Source organism: Chrysoperla carnea, chromosome 3 (genome assembly GCF_905475395.1).
Source record: "Chrysoperla carnea chromosome 3, inChrCarn1.1, whole genome shotgun sequence".
NCBI classification, from domain to species: Eukaryota; Metazoa; Arthropoda; class Insecta; order Neuroptera; family Chrysopidae; genus Chrysoperla; species Chrysoperla carnea.
In genome coordinates, this window is record NC_058339.1 from 7,240,690 (window position 1) to 7,264,658 (window position 23,969).

The 23,969-nt window shown below is 34.4% G+C and overlaps 2 protein-coding genes across 2 annotated transcripts; both read left to right on the forward strand.

The window, feature by feature from the left end:
• Positions 1 to 9,073: 9,073 nt before the first annotated feature.
• On the forward strand, positions 9,074 to 11,234 carry LOC123296423 (piggyBac transposable element-derived protein 3-like). Its single transcript, XM_044877890.1, has 2 exons — positions 9,074 to 9,305; positions 9,381 to 11,234. Exons 1-2 carry the CDS (start codon positions 9,092 to 9,094, stop codon positions 11,087 to 11,089), a joined length of 1,923 nt encoding a protein of 640 aa, XP_044733825.1. The 5' UTR covers positions 9,074 to 9,091; the 3' UTR covers positions 11,090 to 11,234.
• A 5,088-nt stretch (positions 11,235 to 16,322) lies between these two features.
• Positions 16,323 to 19,266, forward strand: LOC123295172. Its single transcript, XM_044876414.1, has 3 exons — positions 16,323 to 16,384; positions 16,934 to 17,062; positions 17,151 to 19,266. Exons 1-3 carry the CDS (start codon positions 16,360 to 16,362, stop codon positions 19,193 to 19,195), a joined length of 2,199 nt encoding a protein of 732 aa, XP_044732349.1. The 5' UTR covers positions 16,323 to 16,359; the 3' UTR covers positions 19,196 to 19,266.
• Positions 19,267 to 23,969: the final 4,703 nt, after the last annotated feature.

Consider the following 23,969-nt stretch of genomic DNA (forward strand, 5'->3'; position numbering starts at 1 on the left):
ATTTCCCACTCCCCGTGGTGTGGTTGGATAAAAGAGAATTCTTTTATCTTTTATGTTATCCATATAAAACAAACCTTGCGTTACATATATATACAGGTGGACTGTTATAAAGGGTGTCCCAAAATTAACGCAAGATTTGAATTTGCCGCCATTTATGCAGTACAGTGTTGCCAACCCTAAAAACAAAATAAATCGACAGTTGACAGTTTAGGGTTAGTAAAAATGGAGCGTTACGCAATAGAACAACGTGTCTTCATTGTTGAGCAATATTTCAAAAATAATGAATGCTTGGCGGCCGTAGTTCGAAAATTTCATACAAAATATGGTCGGAATAGTGTTTTAACTCCGTCAACTGTGAAGCGATTAATTGAAAAATTCCGAGAGACAGGATCCGTGGGAGACGCCAAACACACTGGTCGTCCAAAAACAAGCCGTTCAAATGTCAATATAGAGGCAGTGCGTGCGAGTGTCGGTGACAATCCAGGAACCTCAATTCGGCGTCGTGGACAAGAATTGCAAATTTCAAGAAGCTCTCTACAGCGTATACTCAGGGCCGTGCCTGACGGGCGTTCATTGCGTGCACCGCACGCAGGCGGCCGAAATTAAGAGGCGGCCAAATCGTTACAAGTTGTTTACTGGGCAAAAATACAATCGGTTTGTTCTCATTAAGATACGAAGTAAAAACTGTATTATACATACAGTTATATGTATATATTATATACATATAACTGTATGTATAAAAACTGATTAGGTCGTTGACTCGTTGTAGTATTTATATACCTAGTCATGCAGCGAATCCGAATTTTTTCGAACATTGCACGAGCGACGAGCCGAAATAGTTTTTTCAATTGACCGGCGTCGCGTAAGCGGTCTTATTCGTCTTATTAGTCGTATTAGTCTATAGACTAGCGAGGATAAATCGTTATTTGTGTCCTGTGTGTGATCCGATATTATTAAAGTCTTTAATTTAACGAATAAAAATAAATTGCTTAATTCCTGAAAACTTTTAATTGTGTGTTCGTGTGGTGAAATTTAATAAAAAGTTTATTTACTCGACAAAGACTGAAAAAGGTAATACACAAAAAATGTAAAATTTGGGTAGACTTTCACTTTTTGGGCCCGGGAAATTTTGGCGGGTCTTTTTGGAGGGAAAAGGCCTTTTGATATGAAATTCTTAAATAAATATTAAAAAATATTTAATAATATTAAAAAAAATTAAAAAAAAAATTAAATAATAATTAAAATAAATAATAAAATAGTGCAATTTAATATTAAATTACTTAAAATCTTCCTTAATTTATACTAAAAAATGAATATCTTTCTCATTTTGAATGCATTTATATAATAATTAAAAGTTGTTTGTTTGCATACCAGATTCTCTGTTTAAATCGCTCACAACCCGCCGATGGAAAATCAAGCATTTGAACTTGTGTAGCCGAAAGCAACTCTTTAAATTAAGCTTATGATTCCTTTTTATAATAGCAATGTTATTGTTATTAAATGGAAGAAATTTACCTGACATTGAACTAGAAAACAGTTATATGTGGTTGAATTTTCCTCTCCGTTTTCATTTTCAAAATAAATCTTGACATATTTATGTTTAAAAATATGTTTTACTTAAAAAGCTTATAAATGATTTTCTTATCGTGTCATCCTATGCGCATTAAAATATACATTAATTATAGATTTTAAGTAATTTAATATTAAATTGCGCTATTTTATTATTTATTTTAATTATTATTTAATTTTTTTTTTAATTTTTTTTAATATTATTAAATATTTTTTAATATTTATTTAAGAATTTCATATCAAAAGGCCTTTTCCCTCCAAAAAGACCCGCCAAAATTTCCCGGGCCCAAAATTGAAAGTCTACCCTAAAATTTAATATCACTGCTCATTTACATTTTTAAAGGCCTACGAATGTCTGAAAGGAAAACGAAAAGATTGTCTGGAGCGCAATATAAAAGAAAGTTAGAGGAAAAGCAAAATGAAGCTAAAAAAATGTTTGGCTCATTAACAAAGTTTTTAGTAAAATCGCCAGAACCGGAAAGTAGTTGTAGTAGCCAATTAAATCCAATTGATGATTTGTTTTGCGATAAAAATGAAAATGAATTATCTGTCGAAAATGAAAAGGCTAATGACAATACTAGTAGTACCGACGAAATGGAAACAGAAGATAATAAGGATATCGATCTATACAATACCGATACCGCTGAAATTGATAAAGCATATTTTGCTATGTGTATGGATTTAAATGATCCAGCTTGCTGGCCTTTAACAATTACCACTAAAATATTGGATATATTAATCGAAAAAGGACCCATACAAAATAAACAATCTACATATCCAATTAATGAATTGGGAAGATCATTTTCATCAACTTATTTCTATAGAAAAATGCCAAATGGTGAAAAATTTAATCGTGAGTGGTTAATCTATTCTCCAAAAACGGATTCCATATTTTGCTTCTGTTGTAAATTATTTGGCAAACAAGAAATAAAATTAGTTAATGAAGGCTTCAATGATTGGCAACACACATCTGATAATTTATCTCGTCATGAAAAAACATCGCTGCATATCGGAAATTGCACCAATTGGAAAAATTTGGAATTAAATTTAAAAAACAAAGCTACAATTGATAAAAATTTGCAACGGTATTATGACGCAGAGAAAAAAAGATGGTATCAAATTGTCGTACGCATGATATCTGTGGTACAATTTCTGGCAGTACAGGGTTTAGCGTTTAGAGGTAGCTCGAGCAGATTGTATGAAAACAATAATGGAAATTTTCTAAAAGCAATTGAAATGATAGGAAAATTTGATGATGTTATGGCAGATCACATAAATCGCATTCAACAATCAGTTGCTTTAAAGAACCATATGCCACATTATGCGGGAAATCGCTTCCAAAATGAAATAATTAGTATCCTTGCAGCGCAAATTCAAAAATATATTTTGTCAGCAATAAAAGACGCCAAATATTTTTCAGTAATTTTGGATTGTACGCCGGACATGGGACATGTCGAGCAAATTACAATAATTTTGAGATATGTGCATATTCAAAATGACGAAGTAGAAGTGAGAGAAAATTTCGTTGGTTTTTCTCCAGCTCAAAAAAGTACTGGAGAAGCTTTTTACGACTTTTTAATTGAAAAATTAAGCTCTCTTAAATTAAATGTTAACGATATGAGAGGCCAGGGGTATGATAATGGATCAAATATGGCTGGAAAACATATTGGATTGCAGAAACGAATTTTGGACAATTATCCACGAGCTTTGTTTATGCCATGCAACGCGCATACATTAAATTTGGTCGTCAATGATGCAGCGAAAGTTTCTTTTTCAACTGTGGATTTTTTTAGTAATGTGTCAGCAATATTCAATTACTTTTCCGGATCACCTTTTCGATGGCAAATTTTAAAAAAACATGTAAAATCGTTAACAGTAAAACAAGTTAGCGTAACCCGGTGGGAATCAAGGATTAAGGCGATTAGACCACTGCGTCATGAATTAGGTGAAATTTATGACAGCCTAATAGAACTAGCGGAAGAATGTTCAACACCAATAGGTCAACATGAAGCTAAATGTTTGGCAATGAAAATTAAATCGTACAAATTTATTTGTTCCACAGTAATATGGTACGAAATCTTAGAAAAAGTAAATATTATTAGTAAAATGATGCAGACCGTTTCTTGGAATCTTACTTCATGTGCTGAATCTATTAATAATATTTTAATTTTTTTCCAAAGTATTAGAAATGATGAAAATTTCGAAAAGTATTTGAAAATTGCTGATGAATTATGTGAATCACTTGAAATACAACCGGAATTTCCTGTTGAAATTAATCTACGTCGACGCCATAAGCGAAAACAATTTGACTATGAAGGAGATGAGGATATTCAGTTAACTGCTAAAGAAAATTTCAAAATTAATTTTTTCTATGTAATATTGGATACAGCCATTTCATCTGTTACTACCCGATTTGAAACATTATCCAATTTCGAACAGTCTTTCGGATTTTTATATAAATTTGTTGAAATAGGAGAGGACGACATAAAAAAAAGTTGCTTCGACTTTCATAATAAATTCAAGGATGGCGAATCGTGCGACATAAACGGAGCAGAATTATACGAAGAGTTAATTTCATTGAAAATAATTATAAAAGATAGGAAACAACCCGAAGAACTCCTAAAGTATTTGTACAAACACAATTTACAAAATTCATTTCCAAATGTATCTACAAGCTTAAAACTATTATTGACCATGCCTGTATCAGTTGCGTCTGGAGAACGTAGTTTTTCTAAATTGAAAATCATAAAAAATTACCTACGTACTTCCATGACGCACGAACGTATGAGCAATCTTTCAATTATCGCGATTGAAAGTGAAATTGCTGAATCTTTAAATATTCACGAAGCAATTGACGATTTTGTCAGTAAAAAATCCCGTAGGATTAACTTTTAATATGTACTTTATTTAATAATTGCTTCGTGAAGATTCAGCAATTTCACTTTCAATCGCGATAATTGAAAGATTGAAAGATTTCCCTAATTAACCGGTAACCTAACCGAAATAATTTTATGAAACCGGTTAATTAACCAAAAACCTTTACTATTTTCAATATCAATAAATAATACGTAAGATTTGATTTTTTAAAATCAAATAATTTTAAATTGTCACTGAGCGACACCTAGGATTTTAAATTATCGTATTCCTATGTTCTTTATGTTCGATAATTTTGTCTGTGATTATAATACCAATACCATAATTACTTTTTTTCATGTTATTATTAAAGTAAGTAAATTAATTCTATTTTGTATACCTCCCAAGTTGCAAGTCAGCCCAGATCTGCCATTGGCCACTGAGCTTTGTTATCCTAATATGTTAGTATAGATTTAAGGGTTATTCCTTGTTCTTTATGTTTGATAATTTTGTCTGTGATTATAAAACCAATACCATAATTTTTTTCATGTTATTATTTTTGTTTAAATTTTAAATAAAAAAATGTTTATTTTGTGCATTTTTTTTTCTTAAATTTCATCCAAACATATAAATCTCATAAAACCGGTTTTTAGCCGGTTTTTCTTTTCAGAAACCGGTTTTGGGAACAAAACCAATATTTTTTTTCGTTCTCGATTTCGGTTAACCAAAAACTGATTTTTTTCCCGGTTTGATGCCCTGTGTATAATAATAAACATTAAAAATTAAAGTAGTTTTTTTTAATGTTATCCTGGGGGCGGCCATACAGACTGGCACGCAGGCGGCCATATACCCAGGCACGGCCCTGCGTATACTCACTAAAGATGTGTCTCCATGCTTACAAAATTCAATTAACACAACTACTGAAGCCCAATGACCATGCACAGCGAAGAGAGTTTGTTGAATGGATTATTGAGCAACAACAAATGAATGCTGATTTTTCGAGCAAACTCATCCTAAGCGACGAAGCACATTTTCACCTTGATGGCTTTGTAAATCGCCAAAATTGCCGCTTTTGGGGTTCTGAAAATCCACATGTGATTGTCGAAAAACAAATGCATCCACAACGTGTCACAGTTTGGTGTGCATTTTGGGCTGGAGGCATAATTGGACCATACTTTTTTGAAAATGAGGCTGGTCAAGCAGTGACTGTTACTTCTGCTCGATATCGCGACATGATAACACGGTTCTTTTTGCCGAAATTGGATGATATTGATGTGGCTAATATGTGGTTTCAACAAGACGGTGCCACATGCCATACAGCCCGTGAAACACTTCAATTATTGCATGAGACATTTCCAGGTCGTGTACTCTCTCGTTTCGGTGATCAGAATTGGCCCCCTAGATCGTGTGATTTAACACCATTAGATTTCTTTTTATGGGGATATCTAAAATCACAGGTCTACGTCAACAAGCCCACAACTACGCGTGCATTAAAGGAGGAGATTCAACGTTGCATCAACGAAATTCAGCCACATTTATGCAGAACGGTCATGGAAAATTTCGACAAACGAGTGCGTATGTGTATGCAAAGCCGCGGAGGCCATTTGCCCGATGTGTTATTCCATAAATAACCCTATCCTATGTACTTAATGAATCAATAAAAAATTACAATCAAAAAACTAAAAACTGTGTTTTCTATTTAATTCAAATCTTGCGTTAATTTTGGGACACCCTTTATGTTATTCAGTATGTCTAGTGACAAAGAATTAAGTGCTTCACAACAATAAGAGGAATACTTATTGTATCCTCACACATCAGAATTAGTACTTGAGTGATTTGAAGAAATTGACAATGTCGAAATCTCGTCGACAAATAGTTCTTTCGAGTGGATCGGAGGACGAAAGCGACCACGAAGACGTGCCGAAAAAGAAGGTGAAATTTCAGGAGGAGATATGTCAGACTCAGGATCTGATATCGAATGAAATGATGGAGCCAGAAATCGACGACGAAAATCCAAACAGGAAAATTTTCTGAACTGGCTGGAATTGATATGGACCGATCATGTGACGATACAACGGCTTCTGTCCTGCTTGATGTCAGAAATCATTAGTGGAGAAGCGGGACCTTCATGGAAAGAGGATAATGTACCAGATTGTGCTGCTAATGAAGAATGTAATGAAGGTATTACTGACAAAATGCAAGAACAAAAAGCATACATTGACCAAAATATCGTGGTTGGATTTCGCGAAAGAACACCCCGAAGACGAATCATCCATGGCGTGTTTAAAAGACATCCTTCCGGTGGCAGTGATCGAACTCTTGAACGAGTATTACAACAAAGCTTCGCCGGAACAGTCTTTATTGTCGCAACACACAACGACCACTACCACGTCATCCACGACTGTACCTACAACTCCTACCAATGTCGATGTGCAAGAATCAACAACTTCCCAACCGATAGATGCAATAGAAAAATTGTTTCAGCAAGGGCCAACACAAGTAAACATTGGCGTAATACCACAACATATTTGTATAAAGGGAAAGGTCAATTATCTACTGCGAAATCGCCGGGAGAGCCTGCGTACGAGGTAGTGAAACTCCTACCAATGTCGATGTGCAAGAATTAACAACTTCCCAACCGATAGATGCAATAGAAAAATTGTTTCAGCAAGGGCCTACACAAGTAAACATTGGCGTAATACCACAACATATTTGTATAAAGGGGAAAGGTCAATTATCTACTGCGAAATCGCCGGGAGAGCCTGCGTACGAGGTGGTGAAACTCGATATCTAACCCTTCAAAGGTATTCGCAACAAGGACAAGAAGGACTATTAGAAGGAAGCCAGAACTCGAAGTCAATTCAATCTCTCCTCGATTGCGGATCCACTGCATCGCAAGATCGAAGAAATAATGCAAATAGATGCGCAAAGACTGGCGGAAACGGCCATGGCTAGTCCAGGGATCAAGGTAATTTCCCACTCCACGTGTTGGGGTTGGATAAAAGAGAATTCTTTTATCTTTTAATGTTACCCAACTGTATAAACATCACGTACACATTTAGTATATAAGCAGGTGGAGTGAGTATACTTCATTAGTATGTCTCAAGACGATCTTACACTCAGTCAACAATTAGAAGAATACTTAACTTATCCTCAAGAAACACAATTTGATTTTCAACAAGTATTAAATTTGGCTTGTGACGAAGATATTGAAAATGCCGAAATCACGTCGACCAATTCAAGTTTCGAGTGGGTCCGAGTCGGAGAGCGACCAAGAAATTCAAACCAAGAAGAGGAAAGTGCAATTCAACCACGACGACATGTGTCAGACTCAGGATCTGATAGCGGAAGGAGTCATGGAACGAGAAGACGACGAAGAGCCGAACAAGGAGGACACATTCCTAAACTGGCTCGAGTTGATATGGATAGACAACGTGACCATTCACAAGCTTCTACCAGCTATGATCCATTGCCAGAAACGCCTTGTGGAGCAGCGGAATCTGGCCGGAAAGAGAATTTTGTACCCGATAATTTTAGCATTGAAGGAGTTTATGAAAGCTTTGCTGACGAAGTCAAAAAATCGAAAGAGTACATTGACCAAAACATCATGGTTGGATTTCGAGAAAGAGCTCCGAGGAGACGCATCATTCACGACGTTTACGAACGAGACACTTCCGGCGACGGTGATCGAGATGTTGAACGAGTGTTACAACAACATTTCGCCGGAACAGTGTTTATCGTCGCAACCCACACAGACCACTACCACGTCATCCATGATTGCACCTATCATTCCTATCAATGCAGATGCGCCCGAATCGCAAATTGGCCAACAGACCGATGCAATAGAACAGTTGTTTCGGCAAGGACCTACAGTTTCCAACACTGGAGTAACACCACAACATATCTGTTTAAAGGAGAAAGGTCAATTATCCACTGCGAGATCGCCGGGCGAACCTGCATACGAGGTGGTAAAACTAGATATATACCCCTTCAAGAACATTCGCAACAAGGAGAAGAAAGACTACTGGAAGGAGGCGAGAATACGGACGCAGTTCAACATCTCCTCCATTGCGGACCCTCTTCACAGGAAAATCGAAGAAATAATACAAATAGTAGCAAACAGAATCAACGAAACGGAGAAAACAATAGAAGAAAAGGAGACAAAATTCTGAATTGGCTTAAAATGCATTTATCAGCTCCTTTGTCTCTTATTTTCAATACTTCTATTTATCACCAAAGTGATTTTGTGTATACTTATAACAAGTCACATCCGTTACTTCAAACCGTTTCAAATATTTTAGCTACGCAAATTATGGACATGTCGTTTAACCCTTAAATGCGCAGTGTAGTTTAAAAACAACGAAATGAAACGCATAGATAAATGACCAGTTTTTTTTTTTTTTTTTTTTAATAAATAGAACTAACATGTTTCTGAACGAATAAAGAATAATTTTTTAAGTTGGTAAAATTGAATTTGACATTTGCTTTGACATAACATCTGATCTTATGTAAAAGCGCGGCAATCCGTAACTTTTTGTCGATAACAAAAATTGGCTGCAGTTTTTGAATCACAATTTTCGCAAGTAAGTCATTCGATTATATGTATAATTGTTTGTTATATCATTAATTTTATATTTAATTTACAATTTATTAAAAAAAATCATAAAGCATGGTGATAAGACCTAATTTATGCTTGTTGTGTAAAAACAACAGTGCGCATTGGTGGTATGTATTTTATGCATGTATGGTAAATGTGTTATTTGGGTTTTTCAGCATGCCACGCTCGTTAGGCTTGTTAGATAGTGAAATAAGAGAATATTTAGAGAAACTTGATGACTCGGAAGACGGATTGGATGGTTCGGACTCTGAACCGGAGGATGAAGGTAATTATTACCGAAACGTTCACGAGCTTATGAATGATCTTGAAAATGAAGATGAATTGAATAACATTGAATTAGATGAGATGAATGAAGATCCTCCATTAGTTACTGAGGATACGGAAAATGCGCAAGAACAGGAGGACCCTCCCCTTGAAGAAAGCAATGATGAAGAAGTGAGCATACCAGGAGCACCTCAAAGAAACAGGCCCCTACTATGGAAAAAAAGAAATCTCGTTACTAATGAAGATGACCTTGTGTTTAGAGGTAATACTCAAATACCAGAAGCTTTATTGAATTGTAATACACCATTTGAATTCTTTTCATATTTTTTTACTCCAAATTTGAAAAAAGAAATTGTTTACGAAAGTAACCTTTATGCCACACAAAAGCAAATATCTAACCCAGAGACTATAAACGAAAATATACTAAATAAATTTCTAGGCATACTAGTTTTTACATCCGTCATAAAATTTCCAAATACAAGGTTATATTGGAGTGATAAATTTGGATATGATCTTATCAAAAACACCATGTCACAAAAGAAGTTTGAAAAAGTAAGATCGATTATTCACTTTGCTGATAACACTAAATGTCTCCCAAAGGAACATCCTGATTATGATAGACTCTATAGGATCAGACCACTTATCGAAACACTAAATCATGTGTTTGGCACCGTCCCTATGGATCAAAGGCTATCCATAGACGAGCAGATGTGCGCTACAAAAATGAGCCACTATATAAAACAGTACTTGCCTAACAAACCACACAAGTGGGGCTTCAAATTGTACCTTATCTGCAGTCTGCAAGGATATGCTCACAAATTTGAGCTATATGCAGGAGGAGGCAATAAAAATACTGCATCTTTACCAGGAGAACCAGATTTAGGAGAATCTGGGAACACTGTCATAAGGTTGGCTCGAATGGTACCTCGTCATGTAAACCACATAATATATTTCGACAACTTTTATACTTCTTTGCCGCTTCTCACCTATTTGGCCAAGGAAGGAATATATTCTTTAGGGACAGTTCGGGTAAACCGCGTACGAAATTCTAAATTACCAGATAAAAGAACAATGATGAAAAAAAATGTTGCAAGGGGTTTTTACGAAGAGAACGTAGCGAATGTAGATGGTACTGAAGTGAGCGCAGTTGTTTGGAAAGATAACAAGCCTGTCAATCTTCTTTCAACTTACGTAGGTGCCGAACCAGCCACCACTGTATCAAGATTCGACAAAAGGAGGAAAGAAAGAGTTGAGATCCCATGCCCCAAAATAATTCGTGAGTATAACACTCACATGGGAGGGGTGGACCTGTTAGATTCTTTTATAGGACGCTATCACATAACGATGAAGAGCAGGAAATGGACTATGCGTCTTTTTTACCACTTTTTGGACCTCTGTGTCATCAACTCATGGGTAATGTACAAGAAAGTGCACAATCAACTGGGTACCAGCAAATTGTTAAATTTAGCTCAATTTAGATTAGACGTTGCAGAGACATTGTGTCAGACTGGGTTGCCTATCAGTGGTTGCAAGCGTGGCCGTCCCAGTACCAGCAGTATACAGGCTCAACTTGAAATGAAGAGGAGTCGCACATCAGCTCAGTCAGTTCCGTCTAAAAATGTTAGGTTGGACCAAACATCACACTGGTCAGTTTGGTTAGAAAAACAGCAACGATGCAAATACCCCAAATGTACTGGATACACATTTAAAAAGTGTGAAAAATGTCAGGTATCTTTATGCGACACCAAACAGAAAAATTGTTACTATAAGTACCATACTGAATAAACATAATAAATATAGATTAAAAAAATCACTTCATTTTTACTTACTCATACATCATAATGACCCCTAAATGCGCAATGTGGTTTTTAAACAACCAACACATTTTATGAAAAAAATTACATAAAAACTAAGTCAATCTTTTTTTAAATATTTTTCCCTGTAAGTATAGAAGCTAAGTTACAAAATATATTTTTTTTTAACAAAATAGAAAATTCGCGCATCTAAGGGTTAATGAACTATATGATTTTCACAACGAAGCAGAAGTGTGTATTTTTAATGCGCCTAATGGTAATATTTCGGAATATTATTATGATGTGAACCAATCATTGGATATACTGGACGCTTTAATTAAGTTTCAACATCCTGATGATTTTTTGGATTTTTTTAAAAATGTATATCAAATATTTGATAAGACTTTGGCTAAAAAAAACACATTACAAATAATATCCGAACCATCGGCAGGAAAAACATATTTTGTGGATGTTATATTATCATATAGTTTATGTTTTGGTTCAATTGGCAACTTTAACCGATATTGTAATTTTCCTTTGCAAGAGGCAGTTGCTAAACGAACATTAGTCTGGAATGAACCAAATTGTGAACCTGCGGCTCACGACATGATTAAAATGCTGTTTGGAGGAGATAACTGCCCTGCTCGTATTAAACATCAACCAGATGGTCTTGTAACACGCACTCCAGTGTATGTAACTTCTAATAACGTGGTTTTTCCGGTATCAAAAGCATTTGAAGATAGAATGATCACCTATACATGGAAACCTTGCCCTTACTTAAAAAAATTTAAGCTTAAACCGCATCCCCATGCGATATACTTATTAATGTTAAAGTATAACATTAACAAATTGTCAAATTTACCTTTATTGGAACAGACAATACTTAACGATAGTGAAGAGGACGAATACTTCGATCCTGAAGAAATAATATAAAATAAAACATATTTTGAACTTTGTAATTTTTTTATTAAATAAATATTTTTTACATTTAATTTGTCATTTTTATTTTTTTAAAAGCTTCATGTAGGAATAGTAGGAAAAGGAGACCAAATTCTAGCCTGGCTTAAAAGTCATTTATCAGCTTCCATCTTTGGATAAAACTTGTATTTTAACCACTAAGGAGTAATGAAAAGAACGAGATACACTGCACTAACTATAATAGAATTGGGAATTGCTTGGAAACGGTAGAGTTGAGCGAAAATAAAGATTGAAATCTAACGCAATTAGGAAAGTTGCAACATTTAGGAAATAAATTCATTCACGGCTCAGAAATTTGGTACCTGAAGAAACAATGGTGTATCTTCCTTGGAAAAACGAATATTTAGAAATATTGAGTTGAGATTTTTTGGGAGATCTATCAACAACATTTGGAAATTATTACCACTAGCCGGCGTAAATATAATTACAGTAGAACTCCAATTATCCGAACTCCGACTATCCGAATCGCCGATTATCCGAATCACTTTCAGAAAAAAATTTGTCCAAAAAAAGTCTAAGTGCGCTTTACAAATCATCCACTTGCACTTGTGACCACTTGCAACTGCTCACCGTCAAGCGAATGCGACCTGGCTGCCCAAAAACGGATGAAGACCGCAAAACAGCTTACATTGACGGAGATATTTAAAAAACAATGATTTTTATTTCTAAACTTGTACATAAGTACATTTTATTTATATTTAAAACATGTGAAAATATCATGTTTCTTTCATTTAATTCAATAAAAAAATAGCGCAATATCAAAACGTAGCTTTTTTTTCTCTCCAATGGCAATTTTTTTAAAAAAAACTCCAATTATCCGAATATTTGATTATCCGAATGGATCCCGGTCCCCATTAATTCGGATAATTGGAGTTCTACTGTATTTTAAATCAGATTCAGAATTGAATGAAGCATTACGTGATGCATACAATCATCAAAATTTGGTACCTGAATCAATTTTTACCGTTTGCAGTTCTTGAAATTACTTTTTGCTACTTATCAAGCATTGACATACAAATTCAATTTTGTTCCTGGTATTAACCCCAACTCCGTTAAAATTCTTCTAAGTGCACCAACTCGTCGAGCTGCGTCTGTCATTGGCGGTTCGATTTTACATTCTTTGTTCCCACTACCAGTCGATGTACGATTGAAATGCGACCCCTCAGCAACGATACAGCAAATTCATTTTTTTTAAAATTAATTTCGTCTATTAATAATTGACGAAATCTCCATTTTAGGTACTAAAATGTTACTTAGTTTAGATTCCCGAGTAAATTTTCAAAAGTAATTTATCTTTCGGAGGAATTTAATTGTTGTTTTTGGGAGATTTACAATCACTCCCTCCCGTTGTTCGATAAATTTAGTGTTTTATCCGGCTGTCAATGATCCTTATTCAAATATAATTGGTGCACATTTGTGGAATCATTTTAAATACTTCGAACATTAACCAACATTTCATGGTCGGACTTCGAGAAAGGCCTCCCAGACGACGAATCATCCATGACGTGTATAAGATTTTGTCGGTAAATGGCAATAGTAACATCGAAATTCTTCAACGGTTTCAATCAAAAGTGTTTCATGTAATTACTGAATCTCTGTAGTACGTGCGTATTGACGACATTCACCGTAGTATTGAAGTCTTCACAGTGCGTGAAGAAATTGGGCGATTCAGTGAAGGTTATTTGACTCGCCTTGAACGGCATCCAAACGTTGAAGTGATCAATGAATGATCTTAGACAATATTAACCCTTAAACCCTACCCGGGGGTCCAGCAAATCCCAGAGGATTAATATTTCTAAATATTATTGCAATAATTGAACGCACTTTTATGTCACTCGAGTCTAATCTCTAGTGACGTCGGCGGCCATCTTGTCATTAGTCGAGCGTCAGCGCTTTCACTGTTTTACACGGATTTATTGCAATTTATGGGTTTGTCAGACCCCAGGGTAGTATAATAACTATATTTGTTATTTATTGATGATAATAAAGGTGATGTATTGTGTTGTTGTAGCGAAAAAATGTAAGGATCCAACAGTACCAGCATTATCCAATCTATCACCATGGTTACACTTTGGACATATATCAGCACAACGTTGTGCCTTAGTGATTCGTCAACTCAGATCCAATTATAAAAAAGTGTGAAAGTATACTTAGAACAAGTCATCATACGTCGTGAACTCGCTGATAACTTTTGTTTATACAATTTGGATACATATGATAAGTTACAGGGGGCACGACCATGGGCTCAATCCACGTTAAATAGACACGCTACAGATGAACGTGTCTTTACGTATACATTACTTGGATGTATACAAAAAAAAATGAGTTTTTTGCGATTTTCAGCAAAACGGTAAGTTTTATCATAAAAGTACCTCAGACAAAAATTGTAGATCATAAAATTATCTATAAAAAATGTATCAATACTTTTTTTCTTACGAGCCACCGTTTCTGAGATATAACGATTCTAAAAGTTATAAAAGTTGTTATCGTCATAATATGCATGAGTACGCCACGTATATACATCTAGAGTTGTAAAATTATATATATAATATATATATATATATATATATATATATATATATATATATATATCATAAAATTATCTATAAAAAATGTATCAATACTTTTTTTCTTACGAGCCACCGTTTCTGAGATATAACGATTCTAAAAGTTATAAAAGTTGTTATCGTCATAATATGCATGAGTACGCCACGTATATACATCTAGAGTTGTAAAATTATATATATAATATATATATATATATATATATATATATATATATATATATATATATATATATATATATATTATATATATATTATATATATATATATATATATATATATATTATATATATATTATATATATAATTTTACAACTCTAGATGTATATACGTGGCGTACTCATGCATATTATGACGATAACAACTTTTATAACTTTTAGAATCGTTATATCTCAGAAACGGTGGCTCGTAAGAAAAAAAGTATTGATACATTTTTTATAGATAATTTTATGATATATATATATATATATATATTATATATATATATATATATATATATATATATATATATATATATATATATATTATATATATATATACTTTTATGATAAAACTTACCGTATATTAAATATTTTTCTATCGGTCATTGTAACTTATACTTACAATATAAAATATACATAAGTTTTATATTATCAAAAATCATCATCAGACTTGGAGGATTTCATTTACTGATGTCTTTTATGGGAGCAATTGGTCATATTATGCAAGGAAGCGGCATGAAAGAAGTACTAGCAGAGATCTATGCGTCAAAATCATTAGAAAAAATGCTGAATGGTCATGCTTACGCAAGAGCTGTTCGAGCTCATACACTACTTCAGCTTAGTTTGGCAATTATAATATTAAAAGAAGTTGAAATGAATGACATAATGGATGCAGATCTAATCGTAAATATCGAGCATATTATATGTCAGTCTTTCATTATCCCAGTGTAAGATCATACTGGGGTAAGTATAGGTTCCAAAATATAATGCAGACAATGACTGTAAACAGGTTTGAGAAATTACGATCAGTCATTCACTTCAATGACAATCTCCAACACCGTCCTGTAGGTCATCCACAGCACGACCGTCTTCATAAGATAAGACCATTGATACAACATCTGAATAAATGCTTCATGAACGCTGCTCCATTTGAGCAAAGATTATCGTTGGATGAACAAATGTGTTCTACTAAGGTAGCACATTTTATGAAACAGTATCTCCCTCTTGGAACAGTGGAACTTCGACGGATATGGTGATTGAACAATCAATGATGAAGTGTATGAAAACAGATGGAGGTGTTGCTCGAGGGAGAAGTACGCAAGAAAGTGTCATTAGTAAATGGGTTTATGGCATGCATACGATGAATACTGTGTGTGAAGGATTGGAATATTTCGCAAATGTTAGAATGGACACAACAGACCAGCATGTGGATGCAAGCGATTCTCGTGTAAAGAGAGATATTGAAGATATTAATAAACTTATGGAGTGGCTCTTATTACAATTCGCTGGTCCGGAAGAAAAACGACACAAGTCTAAAAACCACTATTTTAACCTTTTGGTGCCAAGCGACTTCAAAAAAATAACTTTTTGTGCTAGAAAAACGTCACAATATTAGTGTTCTTTTTCGGCGCCATGGAGCAGTTATGTCGTTTATCATATGGTGTGAACCGTTCCCCACTTAGGAAGAAGAACGACACACATCAGTTGTGCTTAAGACCTACTAATGAATGTACATGCATAATGTCGAGAAAAACGACACAAGTTGGTAAGTTGTATTTTTTTAAATAAATAATCATGTTTTATAATCGACAAAAACGACACAATTTGGGTTATGTCGTTTTTCATGATGCACAAGTTACATTATTACTATTTCTTGTACACACATACGTAAATATGACGTTTTTCTTGTGAAATGTCTACTATTATATGAGTAATATTCCGGATTAATCTCAAAAAGTGTCGTTTTTAGTGATTATGTTTTTAATAAACGAAAAAGTTATTGTTATTTTTGTGACGTATACTCAGCTCCAAAGAAAAAAACCGACAATAAAAAAAAACCATTTACAAAAAACTCGATTTGGATAGTCTGTGTAAGAATTTTTAGACTTTTAGTTAATAATTGCTTTAATATAATTAATTATGAATAAAATTCTTGCTAACTAACTATATAAAAATTCATATGCAGACAATCGAAATCGAGTTCTTTGTAAATAGGGTTTTTTTTAGTGTCGGTTTTCTTTGGAGCTGAGTATACATAGGAAATAATTGTAGTCAAGTCTTATGGAATAATGACCAGTATTTGCACATTTTTCAGGAAATCCAAGCGAGCGAAGTAAACTTCTTATGCTACTTGCTAAGAAGAATATGCAATGGACAATAAAGGGTGATAGTACAAACCTGGAAAGTAAACGCATTATGGCGGTCCTTTCTACCGGACAAGCAGGTAATAAATTTGAATCCATTTGCCTTTAGGTTGGCATTTCTTCCTTACATGGTTCGGTATTTTAAAAACCAATGCGTAATTCTTACAGAGACCGATGAGACTGCCCTTACGGAAACTTTGCCGATCGGAGTGACTTCAACAACAGTTTCAGAACTTCAGTCTCACGAAGCAATGAACGAGAGTGGAAAGTCTGATCTCACAGAAACTTCTGAGGCTACGATGTTTTCTGTGGCACCAGTTCCTAAACAAGGGCTTGCTCCCGATACAAGTGATAAAAGCGATTTTAGTGACGATGATAGCGTGAAGGACCCAGACTTTCTTGTCCCTAAGGATGACATGCCACCTTCTGATGTCACCACTGATGATACTGATATTGATGATGATAATAATGTGGTAATTCCGAAGAAGAGAAAAACAAATTCTGCGACTGAAATAGTTCAGAAAGGAAGAAAAAGAGTTCGACATGAAGAGAAGTGGAAGAAGACGAAAGCTAAATTACTTAAGGCACATGGAAAAAGTTACACATCGTTCGGCAAAAGTACAAGTATAGTTTTAGCCAAAGAAATCGGCCCTGTTTGTGAAAATAAATGCAGACTAAAATGCTACCAAAATATGAAAGATGAAGATAGGACCCACATCTTTCAATCTTTCTATGCTTTAGGAAGCACTGAACGACAGCACAGCTTTATATCGTCCAGTATTGAGGAAATACACCCCAAATACGAGTATAAGCGAGAAAACAGCAAGCGAATTCCCAATAACGCATTTTTTCTCCATACTCGAGACAATGTACGTGTGAGAGTTTGCAAGACTTTCTTTAAGAACACACTTTCAATTACTGATCGGCCAATACGGACGATTTTGACAAAAAAGAGTTCTTATGTGTTTCAAGACAATCGTGGTAGGCATGGAAACCACAAAACTGTTCCTGAAGAGATAAAACAGTCCATTAGGAACCACATTGACAAAATCCCACGCATTGAAAGCCATTACTGCAGGGCAGATTCTAAAAAAACTTACATTGAAGGAGGAAAAACAATTAGAGACTTACACAGGGATTACTTAGAGGAGTGTCGTGAAAATAAAAAAACACCTGGAAATTACGTTATGTATTCGCGAATATTTAATGAGGAGTACAACATGGCTTTTTTTGTTCCTAAGAAGGATCAGTGTGAACTGTGCACATCCTACCAACATGCCGAAGATGAAGCTAAAGCCAAAATGCAAGAAAATTACGAAACTCATTTGATGGAAAAAGAATTATCCCGACAAGAAAAGACAACAGACAAGAATGGTGAATCTACCGTTGCTGTTTACGATCTACAAGCAGTGCTACCTTGCCCAATTGGTCAAACTTCCCCATTTTATTACGTTAGTAAATTAGCGGTGTATAATTTCACAATTTGCAATATTAAAAACAATGAGGTGCACTGCTACACCTGGCATGAAGGAGAAGCACATAGGGGAGCAATAGAAATAGGGAGTTGTGTCCTAAGCTATTTGTCTCTCTTAAATAACAAGAGTACTGCTCCAGAAGACGTAATTTTTTACAGTGACAATTGCGCAGGCCAACAAAAGAATCAATTTATTATAGGCATGTACCTATATGCTATTCAAAAGTTTCCAAATATTAGAAGCATTTCTCACAAATATCTCATAACTGGCCATACGCAAAATGAAGGCGACGCTGCTCACTCTATTATTGAACGGCAAGTTGCCAGAGCTAGAAAAGCAGGGCCTATCTATTTACCGGATCAGTATTACACCCTTATAAGAACAGCCAAGAAAACAGGAGACCCCTATATTGTTCATGAATTATGCCACAAAGATTTTATAGATATAAAGCAACTGACGAAAGATCAAGGAATCCAAATTAAAATACCTTTAAAAGATATTAAAATTTTAAAAGTAATCAAAGAAGAGCCAAACACTGTATATTATAAAACATCTTTTGGGTTCCCTGAATATGATGAAATAACTGTCAGCAAGAGAACGCGATCACAGAATGTTAAAGCAAAGCCAGCCTACCACACGAAGGTCGGAATTACCGATTCGAAGAAAAGGGGACTTCTTTCATTAATAGAAAAAAATTGTGTACCTCAGTGCTATAACAATTTCTACAGTAGTTTGTAAAGAATTAAAATGAATTTCCTTGTACTAAGGCCCCTATCAGACGCTACGTCTTTTCGCCGTGCGCCGTGTAATTTTATGTGATTTTATATTGTGATGAGTGTAACAATTTTATGTGATTTTTACAACAATAAAAAGATAGCCTATTTAAAAGCATTATTTCTTCCTAATTTTTTAGAGATTACTACAGACAAAATAAGTAGGTAGGTAAGTAAAGGGCAGACAAATTACTCTGCAGTCCTGAAGATCATTTTTTTGGCATAATCTTTCGTCATAAGTGCTGTCTTATGTTCAGATATGAAAGCATGAAAAACGTCACAAGTCAAAGTTGGTTGACTAATTTTATTCCCCATCTCACAATTTTCATTATTAAAAGTTGAAAACATCGTAACCGCATTTCAATAGTATATCCTTAATTTTAATCGCCTAAGGGTTCCGCAAAAATTCTTATCATTAGCTGTACAAAAAAAAAAGATTATATAATAAACTTAAATGTCTCCTCCTGAAAAATGTATCATTTTGACTTGTGCCATTTTTCTTCCGGACCAGCGACATGATCCGTTTCCTATAATTCCAAAAATTATGTCTATTGCTAGCGGAGTCGTTGGCGATGAGAAAATTAATTGTCATAATGCTCGTGCAGTTGGACTTGCTTCTATAAGCAAAATGACTGGCCAAACGTTTAATAATATTAAATTAAAACGCGCTGATAGAGTACTTCCTCTTTTAAATGCAAGTAGCGTCATAAAGGTACATGATGAAAAGGTGCCTATAGACCCTGTATTGTTATTTCAACGCATGAGCATTACTAAGACATTCGAAGATGAACTTGAAACATTCTTCGCATATGAATTAGCTCCTTACCCATTATCACTGTTTGATGAAGTGGGAATGCGTAAAACTATGAAGTCGGCTCTTTATAATTGCTTTGAATGTTTAAACTCCGAAATTGATAACACAAATGCTATCTATATCATCGATGGAGGGTATCTATTACACCGTGTAGTGTGGGATCGAGATGAAACATTTCATACTATTTTTGAAAAATATGTTCAGTATGTACAAAGACATTTTGGTCATAACAGTACGATTGTATTTGATGGCTATACTAATCATACGAAAAATATTAAAGCTGCAGAACAACGTCATCGGACTACAAAAACATCTTCATCTGTTGATATCGTTTTTGATCGACATATGAAAGTTCCAACAAACCAACAACAATTTCTTGCAAATACTCACAATAAGTCTCGCTTCATTTTAATGCTATGTGAAGAATTTACAGCTGCTGGTATTTCAATAAAACAAGCTGATAATGATGCTGATGTCCTTATAATTGAAACAGCAATAGAACAATGGAAAAGTTCAAATACAACTGTCGTTGTTGGGGAAGATGTTGATTTGTTGATATTACTGACTGCACGGACTCCAAATGATAAAATTATTTACTTTTTAAAACCTGGGAAAGCTCAAGTACAATCAACAATATATTCATCACAAAGTCTGACTGTATATCCGAAATGTCAAGCTCATATTTTATTTTTACATGCAATAACTGGTTGCGATACTACATCAGCCATTTTTAAAAGAGGTAAAACATCAGTATTTAAATTGTTTGAAAAACGTAATGATTTAATTCATTGCGCAGAAGTATTCACAAAGATTGACTCTTCTCCACACGACATCGTTACAAATGGAATTCGTTTTCTTCTTGCAATGTATGGTGCTCCAAAAAAAATTGATTCCATATACAAATATAGATATTTGAAGTTTGTAAAATCTGCATGGAACAATAAAACAGTACAGTTGTCTTGTCTGCCTCCAACATCTGCTTCTGCCTTTCAACACTTGTATCGTGTGTATTATCAAGTTCAAGTGTGGCTAGGCAATTAGCTGGACCCAGAAGAATGGGGTTGGAAATTAACAGACAACTATTTGGAGCCAATTCTAACTTTACTCCCGCCTGCTCCAGAAAAACTACTTAATACTATTTTTTGTAAATGCAAGACGGATTGTAGTAAGAATTGTGGCTGTCAAAAAGTAGGATTATTTTGTTCGCCAGTATTCATCAATTGTCAGGGTCAGACTTGCTCCAATATTGAAACAAATACAACAGATGTAGTGGAGCGCCTTAAGGTTTATACCTCGGAATCCAGGGCCAGTCGATGAATCTTTATATCAAGTTTTGAAATGTGTTTAGAATAGTATATAAAAAAATGTTTAAAAAAATATTTTGTGCGATCTCAATTTTTTAATTATTATTATAAATAATTATCAATTTTTTGGAATTTTCATTCATTTATATTAGTTAAACGTTATATTTTAAAAAGAAGAATTATTATAAACTTGATCGTGGGTCACAAGGGACTGCAGGTATACCGATGAAGGGCGGGGAGGGGAATAGAGGGGATAACAGCAGCTGTTGGGTGCTGTTAGCGCAGGCCCTACTAATAGAATAGTACACGTGGCAACTCGCTGGGCTCAATACGTCGTTTTTTTGTTTGCTCCGAAAGAAAATTATTGCTGTTTTTTGTTTATTTACAATTCATAGTTATATTATTTTGGAGTAAGTGTGATAAATATTTATTACTGAACATTATTTAGTTTAATAAACTTTGAAAATAGTAGCATAGATAGTAAGTATTTGATTTTTATGTATATTACATGCTTTTAAATATATTTATGAATACCTAATCGTATATTATATCATAAATCGACGTTAAAAGTTCGAATTAAATAGCAAAATTTAAAAACATAAATTATTAATTATGATATCAAGGCTTCTTATTAATATTAGTAATATTTATTGTTACAGTCTCGTATAAGAATGGGTGAAGTATCGAATAGTAATTATGTAAATAATGGTTGCCTCATTTGTGATAAACTCGGATGTAGTTCAGAATTAAGCTCTGAACTAGGAGATATTATAAAAGTCACTAGAGGAATATCAACACTGAAAGCTGCTTCTGTGGAAAGAGCGGATGGACTTTCTCAGTATTTAAATACTTGCGAATTTGTCTACGTGCATTCAGTATGCAGACAAAAATATATCAATAAAGGATGTATTAATTCTTATTTAAAAAAAAAGAGCACTATATCAGCATGCTCTCCACCTAAAAAAAAACTTCGAACGGCTACTTCAATTGTTTTTGATTGGAAAAGTAGGTGTTTTTTATGTGAAAAAGAAGCAGATGAAATGAAGGAAAGAAGAAAGTCCAAATCGTCAAGACAACAAATCAGCTACGTCACTACTTCTGATTTCAAGAAAACCATTTTAAATTTAATAAGTGAAGAGAAGAGTGAGTATTGTCGTAATATTCATAAAAGAATTGTAGGTGTGTTAGATTTAGTTGCTCAGGAAGCTAAGTATCACGCCGATTGTTACATGCGTTTGAGAAGTAGCTTAAAACAGGCCCATAGGGAGAAAAAAACTCATCCAATAACAATACAAGTCGATGCAGCAATGGAGCAGATTTTCAAATATATTGAAGAAAATGATGACTGTCAATTTTCACTGGCAGAATTGAAAAGTATAGTAACAATTGACCATATTCCTGACGATAAAACAATAAAAATGAGGTTAATGAACCATTATGAGGATAATATTGTATTCTCTAGTAAATTTGGATCCAACACAATTATATGTTTTAAAAAACAACAATACGAAATATTATCCGATAACTGGTACAGTGAGAGATCAAAAGATGGTGAAGAAGAAGAATACCGTATTTTGAAGGCTGCTGGTGAAATTTTACGACGACACATCCGGACGCAGGTTTATGATAATAAAATTTATCCAGCTAGTGATATAAAATGTTTAACAACGTTCATGAGACAATACCAAAATCTCTATCATTCTTTTTGTCAGAAATAATTCTTAATGATAAAAGAGGTAAACCAGAGTTAATGAATCATTATGAAACAAAATGCACCTCAATAGCTCATGCGATAATATCTGCAGTAAGGCCTCGTTCATTCATATCACCACTGCATGTTGCTTTAGCTGTTACCTTGCATAGAAAATTTGGCTCTATTTGGCTCTCACCAACAGATCGAGAAATTTATTTTCGAAAACCATCTAAAGGCAAAATACCGCAAAAAACGTACTCTTCGAAGAGCTTAGAGAAAATATTACCAAAGTGTAAAGAGCATATTTTGTTCTTACATGCGTTTACTGGCTGTGACACGACATCAGCTTTTTTCCAGCGTGGCAAAAACGTGTTTGCAAAAAATTTTGAAAAACGTACAGACTTACAAAATGCTGCGACAATTTTTAAAAATGAATTCAAAAATATCGACGACATTTTTAAGGCTGGTGTTACATGCACTCTTGCTTTATATGGTGCCCCCCCAAAAAATAAAAGATCCCAATGTATTAAGATATAACTCTTTTTTGAAAGCAACAGCTAAAAATACTTGCGTGAAACTGCCCTCTTTACCACCTACTGCAGATGCCGCTTTTCAACATTTTAAAAGAGTATTTTTACAAGTTCAATCATGGCTCGGAAGAGAAATATCACCAGAAGAATGGGGTTGGAAAAATAAATGCGGAATATTGATACCCCAAACAATGACGCAGCGACCAGCTCCAGAATCTTTGCTCAAAATTATTTTTTGTGCATGCAAAACAGGATGCGGAGCATCTTGTGGGTGCAGGAAAAGTGGATTAAATTGCACTGCAGCTTGCTTAGAATGCAATGGTAACAGCTGCACTAATCCTTTACCTACAATCCATATAAATGAAATCGACGACGACGACAATAATGTAATGATGTAA